General features: G+C 46.3%; 1 protein-coding gene across 1 annotated transcript in view; it reads left to right on the plus strand.

The window, feature by feature from the left end:
- Nucleotides 1-19,136, plus strand: part of GTF3A (general transcription factor IIIA) — a 54,604-nt gene that overhangs the window by 35,114 nt on the left and 354 nt on the right. Inside the window, exons 3-10 of the mRNA XM_058548569.1 lie at nt 8,016-8,303; nt 10,406-10,506; nt 14,368-14,464; nt 14,827-14,915; nt 15,641-15,714; nt 16,958-17,038; nt 17,638-17,867; nt 18,969-19,028. Of these exons, the coding sequence (XP_058404552.1) occupies nt 8,016-8,303; nt 10,406-10,506; nt 14,368-14,464; nt 14,827-14,915; nt 15,641-15,714; nt 16,958-17,038; nt 17,638-17,867; nt 18,969-19,028 (1,020 nt within the window). The remainder of the gene's footprint in view (nt 1-8,015; nt 8,304-10,405; nt 10,507-14,367; nt 14,465-14,826; nt 14,916-15,640; nt 15,715-16,957; nt 17,039-17,637; nt 17,868-18,968; nt 19,029-19,136) is intronic.

Below are 19,136 nucleotides of genomic sequence, written 5' to 3' on the forward strand. Positions count from 1 at the left end.
GCTGGAGGAGCTGACCCATAAGTTGACATTTGCTAGTTTTGAAGGACAGCAGGAGCAAGAAGGAGAGAGTGATGCAAGCCAAGAGAAGAGCATATGGGAGGTCTGGGGGAAGCGAGAGGTGGGCAGGCGTGAGTGAGGAAGGAAGCTCAGGGCGCTTGGACAGAGTGGAAGTGGTGAGAAAGGAGGCCGGGAGAGAATACGGCTTCTCTGATGCCTGGCCAGGGTACTGGTAAGGAGGAGGGGCTTTATCCTAAAGGCGCTGGGACAACGCTGAATCTCTGGCATTTGGGAAGGATCCCTTAGCAGTTGTGTGGAGAAGACAGAAGAGGGTGAGCCTGGTTGCAGGATGCACCTGGAGATCAGGTGAGACGATGGCAGACAGGACCAAGATGGTGGCACTGGAGCTGAAGAGAGATGAATGGATTCTACCCCTAAAGTAAACCAAGAAGCCATCCATAATGGGGCAAGGACTCTCTCCGGACGCCTGCTCACCTCTGCCAGGGGTGTCTCTGGTGGCTCAGTGAAAAAGCTGGCAGAGGAAATTATCAAACACGAAAATCTTGCATGGGCCATGGATAGAAACTGTGCACACGTAAGCGCCTGACCCTGTGGGTAATCAGAGAGCAATTAGGCCTCGCTCACTAGATGGTATCTGTCGACTCCAGACTAAAATGGATTTGAAATGGGTGGGAGCGATTACACACAGGCCTGTGGCGGTGCTCTGGCGGGGCAATTACAGCTGCAGGAAAATGCAATGATCAGACTGAAGCCAGAGGAGGGCTAATTAGAGAGGCCAGGCTGGAAGTGCAAGATGAGCGGACAACCGAGGAGAAACATGGTACCAGGTCTGAGCACCGTCCACTGGATGATTTCAGGAGAAGTCTGTTCCAAAGAACAGACGCTGAGACAGGGCGAGAAATCTGCTGACAGAGTGCAGCTGGGAGCGAGCACACAAATACAGATGACAGCCTGAGGGACCTCTCCTAACTGGGCCATTAGACAATCAGTGACTCCTGCAGCCCCCTGAGAGATGGGGAGAGTTATACTGAGAATGTGGCCGAGGGCTGGAATCTCTCTTGCTCAATCCCCAGGCAAGTGGAGGGAACTTTTCTTAACTGCTGTCTTCTGGTTCACTTTGGGCTAACCTTGGCCAATGCAACAGTGCTCATCCATTCATTCACTTTTTGTTTGAGCCAGTATTTGAGAACCCAGTGTCAGTAACAGTTTACAGATGCATCGCACTTCATGGCTGACAAAGGTGTTCGCACAGATCATAGTAATCAGGGCGATGAGAGCTAACAGTCACTGAGCAATTCCTCTGAGCCAAGCATTTTGCTACGTGCTTGACACACATTTGCTTGTTTAATCCTCACAACCTGTGAGGTAGGTACTATTGTCCTCGATTGATGAAGTAACTGAAGTACAGAGAGGGGAATTAACGTGCCAAGTTCTTACGTGATGCCCATAACAACTCTGTGCGGGAGGTAGGCAGGTCTTCTCTATTTTATGGACGATCAAAACAGGTTGGGAAGAGCTGCCCAAAGTCAGGCTCAAGTAGTTAGCGGCAATTCAGGCCCCATCCGAAGGTCTTTCTACCATATGCCTCTAAAAGAAGAAGCAGAGCACGTGGTTCTGCTTCTTTAAGTGAAAGGTGTGTTTCAGGGATGATGTCCTGGTGCCTTGCCTGATCCACAAGGACAATGGCCCTAGCTAACCACCTTGGCTGTGCTGGACCAATCCAGGAGAAGCAAACATTGGAAGACAAGAATAAAATTGGAATAAAAGAGACCACACACTGAAGATCTTCCAGGGCAGTCCACATTCGAGCTATTTGTCCAGTTATCACCATAACTGTACTCATTCTTGTCACACTATCTATCTGATTTTTGGATAGGAAGAAACTTGTATAATGGCTGGATGCTGGGTCAGAGTGCCCACTCCTGTCAGAATACTCTTTGTTCAGATGCTCTCTCCTTAGTGTGAGTTCAGGACTATCAGGTCTAAAGTTATTTTGTGGAATGAAAGACTGACTTTATGTATTAGTTATGCTGCATAACAAATTACTCCCAAATTTAGTGGCTTACACCAACACACATTTACTATCTCACAATTTCTGTGGATCAGGACTCTGGGCACGGCTTAACTGGGTTCTCTGCTTCAGGGCCTCTTCCAGGCTGCAATGAAGGAGTCAGCCAGGGTTAGGGTCTCATCTGAAGGTTCAACTGGGGAAGCATCTGCTTCTAATCCCACATGGTTGTTGGCAGGATTCAGCTCCTCAGGCTGCAGGACTGAGGCCTTCAGTTCCTAATTGGCTGTTGGCCAGAGGCCACCCTCAATTCTTTGCCCTGTGGGCTTCTCCAACATGGTAGCTTGTTTCATCAAAATGTACAAGCCAAGAAGGTAATGGAAGAGAGTCTGCTAGAAAGACGCAAGTCCCAGTATTTTGGGTCCCATCACTTTTGCCTTATTCTATTAGTTAGAAGCAATTCATAAGGTCCAGTCCACACTCAAAGAGAAGGGTAATTACAAAAGGACATGAATACCAGGAAGCAGTGATTATTGGGGGCTGTCATAGAAGTCTGCCAAACACAATTCTGATTTAAGAATGGAAAACATAAGTCAGCAGCAAGTGGGGGAAAAAATAAAGGCTACTATTTCTTGATTACTTATTGTGTGCTGAGTCCTGTGCTAAGCACCTCAGATGAACTGTTTCATATAGTTCTCACAACAACCCCGTGGCATATATATTATTATCCCCATTGTACAGATAACACAGAATTCAGAGAGATTAAATAACTAGCTCAAGGTCAAATAGTAAATGGTAGAGCCAGGATCCAAAGTTAGGTCTGCCAAAGCCCATGCTTCTAAGCCACCAGCACCGAGCTGCCTTTTTACCCGTGCTCTCGAATGTCTCCGGCCTGCCTCCTTCTTTCTGGTCCCATGGTCACCACCTCAAGCCTGGACCTCACTCTCTGCTGATGATAATGGCCTCTTAGTGTGCCTTCCTGACTCTAGGACTCTCCCTTCTAATCCTACTGTGTACACTCTTTTTCTTTAGTACTATATTTGTTAGCATTAGAAGGCCTAAGGCCTGCTGGAATAACGAGGAGAGAACGGGGGAGATCTGGAGCAGTTTTGGGGAGGATAGTCTCTGAGCAGAATTCTCTCCACATGGTTAGGGAGTGGACTGATTTGATCCCTGAACACCCCTTTTCTGATGGGATCACAGCCATTCATGGGAACTAGAAGAACCAGGGCCTTTCCTGGGTGTAACTGAAAATGGGGAGGTAAAATCAACCGTGATGGGCCATTTAATAAATGCAGGGGGGGGCTGGCCCCAAGGCTTAGCGGTTGGGTGCGCGTGCTCCGCTGCTGGCGGCCCGGGTTCAGATACGGGGCGTGCACTGACGCACCACTTCTCCGGCCATGCTGAGGCCGAGTCCCACATACAGCAACTAGAAGGATGTGCAACTAAGATGTACAACTATCTGCTGGGGCTTTGGGGGAAAAAATAAATAAATAAAATTATAAAAAAAAAAAAATAAATAAATGCAGGGGGTAAGAGAAGGAAGAAGCCATGGGTTCAGTCAGCTGGGTGGATGACGGCCCCTCTCACTGGGACAAGAAGACCCTGGAGGAGGGGAAGGGAAAGAGGAAAGCAGTTTTGAATATGCTGAGTTTGAGGGTCTGTAGGTATTAGATGACTTCAAGGAACTACTGTTCATTTTGCTGGGTATGATAATAGAATTGAAGAGAATATTATATATACTATATATAACCCGGTAGACCTAATTAACAAAATGAGATAATACGGCAAAATGAGATGATGGATGAGACTGCTTTAAAATACTCTAGCAAAAAAAATGGGTGAGGAAGGTTGGGAATGGAAGCAGTTAGACAAAACATGAATGGCAAAGAACTGATGGCTACCACCATCCGTGGCAGTGGATCCATGAGTGGATCCATCTATTTTTGTGTATGCTTACAATTTCGATGATGATGATGATCATGGTGGTGATGATGAAAGTATGACTAGGCAAACAGGAAGAAGAGCACACACTATTCTTTTCAGTAACTTAGCTGTAAAGGGCAGGAGTGAAATCATGCAATGGATAGGAGAAGCACAGGGACACAAAAGAGTTTGTTTTTTTTTTTAATGAGATACTTGAGCATATTTATTGGCTCAAGCGAAGGACCAGCAAAGAGAGTGTGCCAGTTAGCTATTGCATAAAATTGCTGAATAAACCATCCTATAACTCAACAGCTTCCTATCATTTATTATCACAGATGTGTGGATTGGCTGAGTGTCAACTGATGGTAAGCTGATCTATGCTGGGCTCAGCTGGGATGACTTGGCTTTGCTCCTCATGTCCCTCTTCTTCCTGGGACACGCTAATGCAGAAATGTCCTCCTGTGGCAACGGCAGAGGCACAAGACAGCAATACCCAAGTTTTCTTGAGGCCTAGGCTTGGAACTGGCACATTGTCACTTCCAACTTATAGGGCCAAAGCAAGTCACACAGCTGAGCTTCGAGTCAAGGAGAGGGAAAATATCTCCAGCCCCCTTCATGGGAGAAACAAAAGGCAGATAAAAAGCTGAGAGTAGTGAACACAATTTTCTAGCTAGAACAGGCATACCAGAGTTCTGTTTGTGTTAACCTTTTGGCTTGACCTACAAGACCTCACAGTCTTATCCCTTCCAGGCTGAAGCTGTTTGGGCCTGAGGAAGAGCATGAACCCAAGGTGGGCCAAAGAGTCTCTTTCAGGTGTCATTAGCCATGGGGAGTTTCGAGGCCAGATTATGTAAAGTTGGGCGGGGCTGCTTGAGTTGAGCCAAAGCCCTTGGAAAAACCATCGTCACAGGGGCAGAAACTTCTTATAGAAGAAGCTGATCTGCAGAGAAAACAGTAGAGAGACAGAGATGATCAGAGACCTGGGACTGTGAGGACAGGAAGCCTGAGAGAGAGGGGAAGAGGAGGGAGGGAGGGAGGAAGAAAGAGAGAACACATGCAGGAGCCAGTGAGTGAGCTAGCAAGACACAGGCACAAATGCACACACACGTACCCAGGAAATGAAATGAATGGAGTCGTCGTAGAGATGCCTGGAGAGCAAAGGAGGGAGGCTAAGGAGGACAGCCGACTCGAATAGCGACAGAGTGAGACACAGACTGTCTGCAGACAACTCCCATCCTATGAGGTCTTTCTGCAATTGGGGCTGTGAGATTCCCTTGAATCCTTACACTAAATCCCTTTTCCCGTGGATTAGTTTGAGTAGGATTATGTTCCTTGCACACGAAAGATTCCTGGATGAGGACGTTCATGTCAAACCTTTAAGACTTCACACAATGGTTTCATGGTTATGTTCATTTAACTGACTAATAATAACGTAGCCCCTAGTGTATACAAGTCATCTTGCTACTGAAGATTCAAAAAGAATATGATCCAGTCTCTGCCCTTATGGAGATTAAATCAAGACTGGGGAAATAGGAAATTATATGCCTGAATAGTTAAAAATAACCCAACACATTCGAGGACTGTCTACTCAGTGCTACAGAAAGAAAGGACCACAAAAGTTCAAAGGCAGAAGAGACGCGTGGGGGCTGCAACAGTCAGCGAAGGCTCATCTAGAGGCAGTCAGACTTGATGGGGGCCAAGAATTGCTCCCAGGGGAGGAAGGGGCATAGAGGGGCCTGAGCCCATTGGGACCCCATTGCCCACCTGAGTGCTGTTACCTGAATTGCAGGAATAATAGCAAGAGGAATAAAAATGCTTTGCAATTACCAGTCTTGCAAACTCAAATCTAGAAAGTCTCAGAGGTTTTAGGAAGATGAGGCTGGCAGCCACACGCAGGAGAGATTAGAGGTAGGGGAGGGCAAAGGTAGGAACACTTATTGAGAGGCTGTTGCAGGGGTCTGGGCCCAGAACAAAGAAAAGCTAGACAGAAACAGATGGGACAGGTGCAAAAGTCGGCCAGGGCTGTGATGGGCAGAGGAGGGAGAAGGATCAGGGACTCTGATTTCACTGGTGTGGGTGGGCCTCAGGTGTCATCATTTTCAAAAGCTCCCAGGTACTCTAATGTGCAGCCAGGGTTGAGAACCATTGTTCTGCGTTTTCATGAGTGGGAGACAGAACTATACCCCTGTTGACAGGGAGAAAGAGGGAAGGAGGTGTAGCCAGATAGAGATAGTGAGATTGTTTGAGTTGGTGAGTTTGAGGTGACTGCTTGATGTTAAAATAAAAAAAATCCACTTGTCATTTAGAAATGTGGGCCATTGGAAAAACACATTGGGGAGTAATCTGCAGAGAGGAAAGAGCTGGAGCAATGGATCCGTTCACAGGAAAGAAAAAGAAGAAGAAAGGCACAGCCTGGATCCTGTTAGCTGCTTTCCATGCAGAGTTGTTGGGAGAACTGAAAGTTGGTGGGAAATGTCCCTCACACAGGGGGTGGCACATAATAAATGGAACTGTCAGTTAATATAATCTCATTCATTCCAAAAATGACTCTAACAGGTGGGTATTAACATTCCAGTTTAAAGGTGAGAAAAGAGATTCAAGGAACCTTATCCAAAGTCCTACAGTTAGTAAATTTAGTTAGAATCTGAAGTCAGGTGACTGAGGCTCAAAGTCCATACTCTCCTACTACATCATAGCAAAGGGCTCAGCACAGAAACTTAGGTACCGAGCTACAAAGGTGGGAAGAACAATTGGCCAAGGAGAAGGGAAAAGTCAGGAAGGCAGGAGGAGAGCCATGGGTACACCATATGGGGTCAGGAGGCCAAGAGAAGGGAGGATCTCCAAGAGGGCCTCACCATGTTCATGGTACAGTGGGCATGAGGAGGAGAAAGCCAGAACCAATATAAGGGGAACCATTTAAGACTTTTGGAGTTGTAGGAGGGAAGTATGTGGACTTGTCCCCTGGAAAGGGGCTGGAGTGGCAAAAAAGAAAAGCAACAAGTGGATGCAAGTCCCAGACGCCCTCTCACAGTCCTCATGACACCGTGAGACACGTGTTATAAACCCTTCCACTTGAAAGGTGAGGAGACTGAGGCTCAGGAGTGAGTATGATGTGAGGATTCCAGTTCAGGTGTTAAGCCCTGGCTTCTTTTCAAAACTACACTTCTCTGCAGGGACCTGTTTATCACCTTCAAACAAGGGCTTGCTTAATGATTCCGAATGACACAAGATGTGAAAAATACATACCTGGCGGAACATCAGACAATCCATCCTGTCGTTGCTATCCTCATCCAAGGACATCCTTTTAACTTGTGGTCCTCATAAACCAAGATACCCATATACATTGAGGCCTCTAAACAGTGCTTCTCAAATCTTAATGTGCATCAAATCACCTGGAGATCTCTCAGATTCAAGTAGGTCTGAGGTTCTGATTTCCAATGATGCTGCTGGTCCACACACCACACTTTGAGCAGCAAGGACTTAGGGCAGTGGTTCTCAAACTTTTCTGCACGTTGGAATCACCTGGAGAGTTTCCGAAACTACTGATTCCTGTTTCCTACCCCTAGGAATTGTGCTTTAATTGGTCCGGAGTATGCTCTGGGCCTGGGATTTTTAAAAGATCTCCACGTGATTCTAATGTGCAGACAGGTTTAGGAAGCACTGTCCTGAGGCTTGCAGAGGAAGCATGTAGAAAGCACGCAAAGAAATGATTCGATAAAGAAGACGAACCGATAATGCGGTAAGAACAGGATAGTTTAAATTATGCAAGGTTAGTACTTTAAAGAGGGCGGTGGCGGATGGGAAAGATGTCACACTTAAGCAGTGCCTCGAGATTTGTAGTCCCGGTAAGGCACGGGCGCCCAATGCTGGCGAATAGAAAGCTGTGGGCTCTCATTCATCGCATCCACTCCTCACCCAGACCAACAGATCCCCGAGCCGGCAAGGGCCTCCCTGGAGCATGCGCGAACGCGGCGCCGGCGTGGGGCGGGGCCTGCTGCCCGCGCGCCTGCGCTCCAGTCCCGCCGGGCCCGCGCTCCGGGAAGTGCGGCGGGGTCACGCGTAGGGTCCGCGCTGCGCGGTAGGCGCCGCGCCGAGCGCCGGTGCGCGCCGCCGTTCGCCGCACGTGGCTGTGCTCCCGGCGCCGAGCGCCCTGGAGCCGCCGGTCTCGGTCGCGGAGGCGGTGTCTTCCCTGACCATCGCCGACGCGTTCACCGCGGCCGGCGAGAGCCCCGCCCCGCCCCCGCCGTCCCCCGCGCTCCCCAGGACTTTCATCTGCTCCTTCCCCGACTGCAGCGCCAGTTACAACAAGGCCTGGAAGCTAGACGCGCATCTGTGCAAGCACACGGGGGAGGTAACGAGGCCGCAGAGGGGTGTGGCGGCCAGCCCCAGGGACTAGTGAAAAGGTGGCCCGCCAGGTGCGCGCTGTCTGAGCGGTCTGGGGACAGCGCGTGGGTGCACAGGGCCCGGTTTGCAAGAACCTGTTCCGATTTGGCACCCTGGACTGCAGAAGCGAACCAGCTGTGCCTTAGGTTAAGGAAGGAGATGAGGAGGCAGACCAGAAGTTCTAGGTGCACGGTTGGAACGCCCCCTTTGCCCTCTCAGACACCTGCCGCAAGCACGGGCCTCCAGGGACTGGAATGGGAGATGACTTCTAAGTACTGGAGGTTTTGCAAGCAGCGTGCGTTCATTCTTTCATAATTCACTGCCATTCCAGCAGTGGAGAGAGCGGTGAACAGCAAGGCTCCTGCTGTCACCCACCTTAGGCTTTAAGCGGGACAGAGGAAGGAATGGGTAGGAATGAGACGCAGTAAAGCCAGGGCTGCTGGCGTCTGGTCAGGAACGGCCTCTCTCTTGACCTTAATGACAAGTAAAAGATCCAGCCATGCAGACATTTGAGGGAAAAACAGCCCTGGCAGAGAGAACTGCACAAGGAGCCTGTGGTCCTGGGGTGGAAGGGGAGCCAGTGTGATTGGGTGGGGGACCATACGAGAGGTGGGGTCATTTGTAGGCCAGGGTACAAATGGGTTTGGGTTTTATTTTGAGGGCAATAGGAAGCCTTTGGAAGATGACAGGTGAGGAAAGGGAAGCTCATGGAGGCTAAGGAATCTGCTCAATTTCCCAGTTTTTGCATTGCCTCAGCTGAAGGCCCTTAGCTGTTAAACCAGGTGCCTGCAGTCCCTGTCTTTGCTCCTCGCACTTACCTAACTTATGGGCCGCCACTCTGTGTGTCTTCATGGTTCCCATGCTTGCCCTCTCCAGCATTTGAAGGCTGACCATTTACTCCTTGGAACCTTCTCTAGCTCTTTTCCTCTTTCTCTTTGACCCTTTTCATTGGCTTCTCTTCTGCCCTCTGCTTTATCCTCCCCTCCCAGCTCTCTCTGAGGTCTAACCCAGTGACTGGCTTCACTCATAACATCCATTATGCTCTGCCTCCTTGTCCTTCCTCTCACCCATCCTGTCCTCCAAACTTTGGGCTCTATAACCAGTATGTTCACATTAGAGCATACCTTTCCTTTTAGATATGCTTGCTGTATTTTGGATATTGGCACTACCAGCTTCCTTCATACAGGCTGGAAAACTTGGAGACATCTTTGTTGTCCCAAATCTCACACATTAATTTGCCAAATATTTATTGAGCCTACTCCATGACGGGCTGTGCCAAGTCCTGTGGATCTGCCCCGGTAATACAGCTCATCTGTCTTCCTGTCCACTTGCTTTGCTACTAGTACTGTCATTTGAGGCCTTGGTCCCTCCCTTCTGGACTGTTGTGGTATGTTTCCCATAGTTAAATAATACAACTGGTTATTTGGGAGGTGTGTTTTCGCTTTTTCTATAGGTTCAGAACGGAGTCCCCTCCTCCCATCTCCTGGCTCCCAACTGTGGTTCCAGTTAGGGCTGTGAGCTGTTTGCTTTGCCCTGGCACCTGTGAGCTTTTTCAGGTGTGAACCATTGTCCTGTAGCTGTGCCAGGCATTCTCTTAGCACAGACGCTGGGCTTGTCCAGGATGAGACGGAACCTGCGCGTTCCTCTGCCCTAGACTTTGAATAGATAAAAACACGCCGTGGTGGAGATCTGTGCATATAGGCTATGCTAGCAGCAGATAAGTCATCTTCAAGGGGGTTGCCGTTGAAGCCGGTGTTGGGTTAGGAGCAGGTGAACAATGCCGTACTGTCACTGTGAAGGCTGCCGCTTATTTCGTATGCTGGTCATAGAACAAAATCTGCAGTGACTTTGTGAGAAGTTGTGGCATTTATGTTGTGTAACTTCATGCAGGGAAACCTTGTCTGGCCGTGGTGGAGCAGGTGCTTAGTGCTTAGTAAGTGGAAACCATCTCTGGAGACAAGGACTAGAGACTAAACCATCTCTGGAGACTAGACATTTTAGGCCTTGAAACAATACCAGAGCTACTAACTAGGGCAGGATTGATGTGCTTTTTTCTTTCCTGCCTCCTAGAGACCATTTGTCTGTGAGCATGAAGGGTGTGGCAAAGCCTTCGTCAGGGACTACCATCTGAGCCGCCACGTCCTGATTCACACTGGAGAAAAGCCGTTTGTGTAAGTAGTCAACTGTTGTAGGTCTTTGAAGTGGTTGTGTTTGGCATATAGACCTGGTAAGAAAATTCTCCAGGTCAAGAATGTGAAGCTGCTTTGATTTGCATCTCCTGATGTAAGCGGAGACTAGGTTTTGAATGTGTGCAGGAGAGTAGGGGGTTTGTGGGTCGTGTGTGTGTAATAACTTCAGGAATGACTTAATCTGAAGTTCTCTGGAGTTTGCATCCTCTCATCTCCCTGTAAAATATATACTAAATGGGAAATCAGCCTCAAAAAACACACAGTTCAGACCAGATGGAAAATGGTTCCCTGGCATATTCTTGGCTCTGAATTGTCAGGGTCTTCATGAACTGATAAGCTGCTGGGATAAGATAAAACCATGAAGAAGTAGAGATTTTAATAGTTTATCTTGTATTTCTTCAAATTAAGCTCCTATACCTCTGTATACCAGTTTTAATTTTATTCTTCTCGGAGTTGCTCATTATTTCTGAAAGGGTGTGGGTACAGCTTTTCTTTTAAATCAGCTACTTTAAAGCAGTGGATCTCAAATTTGGAGGGTATCAGAATCACCTGGAGGGGTTGTTAAAACAGACTGCTGGGCCCCACCCCAGAGTTTCTGGTTCAGTAGGTCTGGGGTGGGGTCTGAGAATCTGCATTTCTAGCAAGTTCCCAGGTGATGTTGAAGCATCCACACTTTGAGAAGCACTAAACAAAATGTTCTATGAAAACATTTAGTTTTCATTGAAAAAACAAAATAAATTTAATAAATGTCCAGAGCTGTATGCTGGAGACTATACCAGGAAATAGCTGTATGCTGGAGACCATACCAGGAAATAGCTGTATGGCAGGTTTTGCAGATGGTGGAATTTGGTATCATAATTTTGTTCTATGAGACAATTCCTTGAGCAGTAAGTTTTTCCAATGACCTAAGTTGATTTCTTTTAGTTTTAAGATGGTGATGAATGTGAAGTGTCTCACATCTCACTAAGCTCCAGACAGTGTGAGGAAGGTGGGTTCGTGACACAGGATTGCCTTCACTGTGGCTTTTCCACGTGGAGAGCTGTCTCCTCCCGGCTAACCCGTGTGCTAGCCAGCGGGAATGGGGCAGAGTCCTGAGGACGGCGGGTATCTTTACTTCAGCCCCAGTTCAAGCACACAGTGTGTCGTCAAAGTAAATGACCCTGAGTGAAGCTTCATTTATTTCAAAATATAGTTCAACTAGATTAGCAAAGAGTGATTAAGCGTGGTCTGGAAAACAGGGCTGGAAGTTTCACTTTGGGGAATTTATTCTACGGATAGACTTGTGCCTGTATTAAATACCCGTACAAGGTTAGGTGCAACACTAATAGGAGTAGAAGAGGGCCACCTTTTTGTGTGTAAAAAGGCGGGGGGAGTAGACAGGACGAACCTATATTTATATTTGCTTCTATTTGTATAACGAAACCCTAAAAGTTACACGACAAAATGAAATGAAAATGTTGTCACCTGTCTTGGGAGTGCTGGGTGGCTAGGGGGCAGGGGTGGAAGGAAACATGCAGCTGTGTCCCTTTTATGCTTTTTGGTTTCTGAGCTAAGTGACTTACACTATTTAAAAAACTAAATCTTAAAGAGAAAATGGGTCTGGGTACTGACGCACTGGATGAATTAGAAAGGTGAGGGTTTTTCCCGCTGGAACAAGACTGCAGCATGGTCATCTCCTCCGGCTCGCTTGCTAGCCCAGAGCTCTCCCTTGAGCTCCGGATCCCATGTCCGGCTGCCTGCTGGACAGTGTTACTTGGCTGTCTCTTTGGCTTCTTAAGTTCCACGTGGCCAGAATCGCTCACAGTCCAGTCTGAGCTCAGCTTTCCCTGTGGTCTCCTCCGTTGTTCTTGTCAAGTGGCATCACTGCCACCCGGTGACCCACAGCCAAGATGAGGCAGCTCCCCTGAACGCCTCTTTCTCTCCCACCCTTTCCAGCAAACAGGTCATCAAGTCCTGCTACGTGTCCCTCAGATCCCTCTCCCCTCCTCCAGCTGCCACTGTCTTATTTCAGGCACTGAATGCCCTCCTCACTTGAAGGACTGAAGTTTTTTCTCTGCCTCCAGACTGGCCCTCTCCCACAGTACCCTCCAGGTTGCTTCGCTTCCTAAAATTGTGCAGTGGTTTTAAGCACTGCTTACATAATGAAGTCCAGGTTTGTAGTACGTCACAGAGATGGCCTTTGTGATTGGCCTTTCTGTAATCCTGCCCCGTTTGCTTGACGCTTAGACGTGGAACTGTGGTCCAGCCATGCGTAACTGACCAGCAGCCCCCCACCCCCGACCTTGACGGGGTCTTGCATGCCCTGTGCCTGCTGTGTGGTTCCCGTCAGGACTTTTCCTGGCCCTGTCCTCCTGCCCCACACTTGCGTTGGGTTAGATGCCTGTGTCAGGATTAAAGTCAAGAGTGACAGAAACCCCAGCACAATAGAGGCTTAGGGCCGGCCCCGTGGCTTAGCGGTTAAGTGCATGTGCTCCACTGCTGGCGGCCCGGGTTCGGATCCCGGGTGTGCACCGACGCACTGCTTCTCCGGCCACGCTGAGGCCGCATCCCACATACAGCAACTAGAAGGACGTGCAATTGTGACATACAACTATCTACCGGGGCTTTGGGGGAAAAGTAAATAAATAAAAAAAAAAAAAAAAAATAGAGGCTTAAACAAAAGTCACTTTTTCGCTTGCATACCTGAAATGCAGAAACGAGAGGAGGATAGTCAAGGGGTGCTCCACAGTCCTCAGGGCCTGGGCTCCTTCTAACCTGTCTCTGCTGTCCTCATCTTGGGGCTTCGATGTGACGGTCCAGGATGCCCGTTGGAGCTCTAGCTGTTGCATAAGCATTCCAGCATGATTAGGATGCTGGATGGAGGAAGGGGGCAAAAGAAGTATGCCCCATTTTTAGACACTGTGTGGGAGTTGGGCAGGATGGGCCAGAAACTTAGCCATGCGGCCACCTCTAATTGCAAGGGAGGCTGGAAAAAGCCGTTTCTGTTGACCATGTATCCACTCTGCGTTCTGTTCCTAAGGTCAAAAACTACACCTGTTGGAACTTTTAGCGGTCTCTGCCGCAGCGCCCCTCCCCTGTGCCTCCAGGGGCCTCTGGCAGATCTCCCACTGGCATTGTGCACTGTTAGGCTCTGTCCTTCCCTGCCTGGCCCTGTGGATAGCACAGTGCCTGGTATGAGTATTATTCAGTGAATGATAGACAGGGTCAGGGCTTGTAAAGGAAGTCCTGCTTCATGCATCAGGCTTATTAAACTCATCACAAAAAGAGCACATATTAAAAAAAACACAACTTCACAAAAAATTTAGATAATTGGAGGCCGAGCTACAGAAACGCTCATCAAGGGGAACTAGAATGGCTTGGTGATATGCCACAGGGCATGATGGTTTATGGTTCTGCTCTAAGTATCTGTTTTTACCTCTTAACGATAAGCTGAAACTAGTTGTTGTGAGGTCTTTTGGAAATGCAGGTTATAGTGACATTTTAAGCAAAATTAAGGTTATCAGATTCTAAACTGATAACAATTTAACTTAAACATGATTGAAGCCTAAGCAATGTTTGGGTTTTGGGAACTAGTGTTTCTCACCTTCCCTCTGCCCAGCGTGGAGAGCGTGTCTGACGCGGTGTGCTTTTAATTTCAGAAGCTCACATGAAAATGCACCATGTCACATGATAATCACATCAGCATTAAGAGGCCTGCGTGGTACAGCTTAACACCTTGGAATTTGTTAAAGACTATTTTATACTTTACTTTGAAATAATCAGCTTTTATAAAGTATGAGGATATACGCTATGCATCTTAAAACTTCTGTTTGTTAATATTTTGCTTTACACAATTTCTTACAGTTGTGCAGCTAGTGGCTGTGATCAAAAATTCAACACAAAATCAAACTTGAGGAAACATTTTGAGCGCAAACATGAAAATCAGCAGAAGCAATATGTAGTAAGTATGAATGATTTTATATGCTTAAATTCTCTCAATATTTGCTTATTGCCTATATTTCTAAAATCTTCATCAGCCAAATTTTGTCTGTCAATTTGATCTGACACTAGTTTTCGTAATAATGGTTTACTTTGAAAGCACTTTTTTGTGCTAACTAAACTATGTTATTGGTAGGCTACCCCAGATGAAACATTTTTGCTCTTTCAAATGTGTTACTCTTTAAAACTTCTTGACATAGAGTGTTACAGTAACTAAAATGGGTGAAAGTAGCAACTATATAATCTCCAGTGTTTTTATCCTGAGAGGATTCTGTTATGTACTGCTCTTTGATTTTTCTCAAGCCTAACAAATCTTTACTACAGTGCAGTTTTGAAGCTTGTGAGAAGACCTTTAAGAAACATCAGCAGCTGAAAATCCATCAGTGCCAGCATACCAACGAACCGCTGTTCAAGTAGGTACTTTACGTGGGGAAAATCTCTTACATTTCAGGTGAGAATCAGATGGAAATGCAAAGGTTGGATACAAATGTTCTGAAGCAGTTTCTTAATCAACATTTTTCTTTTAACGTGTACAGTATATACCCACTGACATATTGGAGCACTTTACAAGTTTAATTTTGCTTTTGTTTCTCTAAAAGAAATATTTAATGTTTCATAATAATTTGTGAGATTAGTACAATTGTGGTTAAGCTTGGAGGGCGGGCTAAGAAATGACTAGTTAGAGCCTGTTAAATTATATGAAATGTCATTATGAAGACACGACGTATTCCTTTCCTACAGAACAAAAGTAATTGAGCTTAGCCATTAGAGAGGGTTTCGCGGGGAACATGAAAGGGCGACTGGACACACTGGAACACACTTGCAAAGGGCGTCAAGGAATCTGACTGCCTGCTCGATGGTCGTCTTGAAGCACTGTGTTTAAAACAGTGTTTAATTTGATCACATAAGCCAAAAAAAAAGTAATGACTTTTTCCTCTCAGTTTGTTTTGTCCCAAGCCTGGTCAAGTAAGTTGAATTTCACTTATGATTAGGTCTAAACTTTAAATCTCCTTTTTATGACTGGTTTGGTTGTGGGAAGAGGGGACTTTGGTAGGAGAAAAGGACAAAATAATGTTTACCCTGAGTGGAGTTCTCTATGACAGTGGATTGGCTAATACTTCACATGTTGTTAACCCAGGTGTACCCACGAAGGATGTGGAAAGCACTTTGCATCACCCAGTGGGCTGAAACGGCATGGGAAGGTCCACGAGGGTATGTGTGGATGCTGCTTGGTGGCGCCCACTTTGAGTAACGCTCCAGCTATAGGGGATATTTGTGTAATTCTTTTGACTCCTTGGTGCCTTCTGCTCTATTCCGTGCTCTTAACGAGAAGCTCGGAACTGTGTAGGCACATTGAACAGAACAAGCACCATTCTGCTTGTTCAGGTTTATACTGCTGACCAAAGAGGCACTGTCTGCGCTGTCCGTTCTTCCACTACTGTCATTGTTGTTCAGAGTTAATGTTTTATTACTCACAGCAAGTGCCTGGCTGTGCTTTATACTTATGAAAGTGTTGGTTCTCCAGCCAAAGTTTTGCTTTTCTATAATTGTTTTTAACCTCTTCTCTTTACCATCTGTACCATTCTTTTCCTTGTTGGCCTTCAAAGGGCTTGGCTAAGAGTTTGAGGTTTTTGGAGTAATCAGATTGTACCTTTTTTCAAAAAGACTTCATTAAACTAACTACTTGAATCTATTATCTGTTTCCATGAGGGATTTTTGATGTATTCCGATTTCCAAATCCCTAGAATTTATGGGATTTTTTTTTAAACGAGCCTAGTAGCTGAGAGTGAGGGGCAGCCTCATTCTTTTTAGTTTCTAGCTGATATTTAGTTGGGTGAAACTCAGGTTGGCTGTAATACTGATTAATCCAATTCTAGTCCTTAGCACGATGTCCATTTTTGTTTAGTGTTTTTCTCTGGGTTCTTCTGGGTTTTTCTTCCTTAGCTGTACCCTACTTCTTTTTTGCAGTAGGAATCTTACTAGATGGTAAGACTTGAGGAAGCCAAGGGGTGGGCACATAACTACTGAAAGTTAGTGTCGGTGGTTTGCCAAGGACAGAGGACCACATAAGTCTTTTGCTCAGAAAAAAGAGGCAAGCAGAAAGCAGAGCAGGGAGAGGGGCCGTGAGCCGTGGAGCAGGGGAATGAGAGCAGCTAGGGGTGCAGCATGCACAGGATACCCCACTGACCGAGAACAGCAGGAGAGGGGAGGGCACCTTTCTTGTGAAGTCCGCTAAGGTAAAAAGCCTGTATGAAGTACCTTGCCATGCAATTATTTGGTTTTACTGTAAAATAAACTTCTTTTAGTTTTTATTCCCTCCTCTTGAGACTAACAGAATACTGTTGGGAAGTAGGAAAAAAATTATATAGGCATGTATGTTTCCTTTCTAATTATGATTGTTGTTTACACTGAATATTCACAAAAGGAAATGCACCCGTTGATTTTTTTTTAATAGGTTATATATGTCAAAAAGAATGTTCCTTTGTGGCAAAGACATGGACAGAGCTTCTGAAACATGTCAGAGAAGCCCATAAAGGTAAGGCAGATGTGAATGGCATGGTACAAATAGTTGTTCCTATAGAACTGATTTAGTGCTTTTAAAGAGTGAAATATTAAACATGTGCTCTAAAATAATAGAGTTTCTATTTGTGTTTTGTGAAATGCTGCGTACCTCAGCTGTTTGACAAATGAGCAGAGAGATCTGTGGTCCCAGGTTCAGGAAGAGCTATGCCAGGTCTCTGAGAGCCACTGTGTACACCGGCAGTGGTAAAGGCCCTGGCAAGTGAAGAATCTCGGGAGGTACTGGTGTTCTGTGAGACAGTTGGAAACAGTGCCCTGTGTAGTGGAGGATGAAGAGGGAGACTCTGTTTAATTTTCACCGCTTGCCCACAGCCACCATGCTGAGAACCCCTGCTCCTTGGAAGGGAACAGTGATTTTATATAATATAAGAACTTGGGAGAATTGAGACAAACTGTTAAGCAATAAAAACTGGAGTTAGTTTCCCCTGAAATGTCTGATTTATGATAATCATAAGGTTTTTGGCGTCAAATACATTACTTACGTATTCAGTATTAATTTTTTCTATATGGTAATACCTAGAGAAATTGGCTAAATTTGTCTGTCTGCTCCACCAGAGGAAATAACATGTGAAGTGTGCCAGAAAACATTTAAACGCAAAGACTATCTGAAGCAACATATGAAAACTCATGCCCCAGAAAGGGATGTATGTCGATGTCCAAGAGAAGGCTGTGGTAGAACCTACACAACTGTGTTTAATCTCCAGAGCCACATTCTCTCTTTTCACGAGGAAAGGCGCCCATTTCTATGTGAACATGCTGGCTGTGGCAAAACATTCGCAATGAAGGTAAGCACTCACCCTCCCAGGTGCAGTCCTGTAGGTCTGGGGCTTTCCAGCTGGGTTTCTAGGGGCCCTGGGTTCCAGGATGGTGTCCCAGGGCCTGCAGATGGGGAATGCTGGGGAAGTGGGGCTCTGAACCCGTCGTCCACTCTTGCTTTAGCAGGAGTAGTTCTTAAAGTTTTAAAGTCTGTGAAACAACCAGATTTGCCGATGCCAGTGGTTCTTAAAGTGTGGCTCTGAACTAGGAGCATCAGCATCACCTGGAACTTGCTAGAAATGCATATCCTCAGGCCCCACTCTAGACCTACTGAATCAGACACTCTGGGGACAGGGCCCAGTAATTTGTGTAACAAACCCTCCAGGTGATTCTTATCTGGGCTAAATTTGAGAACCAGTGGCCTATGGTACCATACGCTTGTTATTTATAAGAGTATGCTGATATTTTGGGTGTCCTTTTAGAGTGCCATCATCTCAGGATTGAGAAGGGAAGTGGGCAGCAAGGACAGCAGAGACCATAGAACTTTGGGAATGTAGTCTAGGTCTTGGTGTGACTGGAATTGATAAGATCATGACACTAAATGGAGGGACCTGTGCAGTTCTGCAGACTCACTCTGGTTGGTGCTCCTACAAGCGCTTACCATGAATTATAATCAAGACTGAAGAGAGAAGTGAGGCTGGCTGAGCAGAGGTCCAGACCGTTAGAAAACAACTTGGAGCTGATTGCTGGTGGTCAGCAGCATCAGCAAGGACAGCAAGACTTTGGCCAGAATTCCCACTGGTGTTTGGGAATGTTGTTATATAGATTCAGTTAAAAGAACCTCCTCCAGGAACTGGTCCCCACCTCGTACTTATGAAAGAACTAAGAAGCCACAGGTGGTTGAGACAGTCTAAATTCCTAACCTGGGTCCTGGGAAAAGGTGGTGAGTTAAGTCCAGGATTTGAGGAATTCTGCTCTGGTGGGGAATCTTTTTAGGTAGAGGTCAAATCCCTCAAAGGAATATAACAGAAAGAAGGCTGACAGTTTATTTAAATAACTCATGGAGTTTCATATTAATAGACACCAAGTGGGAATGTTTTTAAAATGTAACTTTTTTCTCTTCATTGTAGCAAAGTCTCACTAGGCATGCTGTTGTGCATGACCCTGACAAGAAGAAAATGAAGCTCAAAGTAAGTTGAGATGACTTAGGCAAGCTGTTCATTTTAAAACATAAATTGCTTAAGCCAGATGCAGTCTATGTAGAATATTTTCAACTGCTTATTCTACTGATAGCGATC

This window comes from Diceros bicornis, chromosome 9 (genome assembly GCF_020826845.1).
Source record: "Diceros bicornis minor isolate mBicDic1 chromosome 9, mDicBic1.mat.cur, whole genome shotgun sequence".
NCBI classification, from domain to species: Eukaryota; Metazoa; Chordata; class Mammalia; order Perissodactyla; family Rhinocerotidae; genus Diceros; species Diceros bicornis.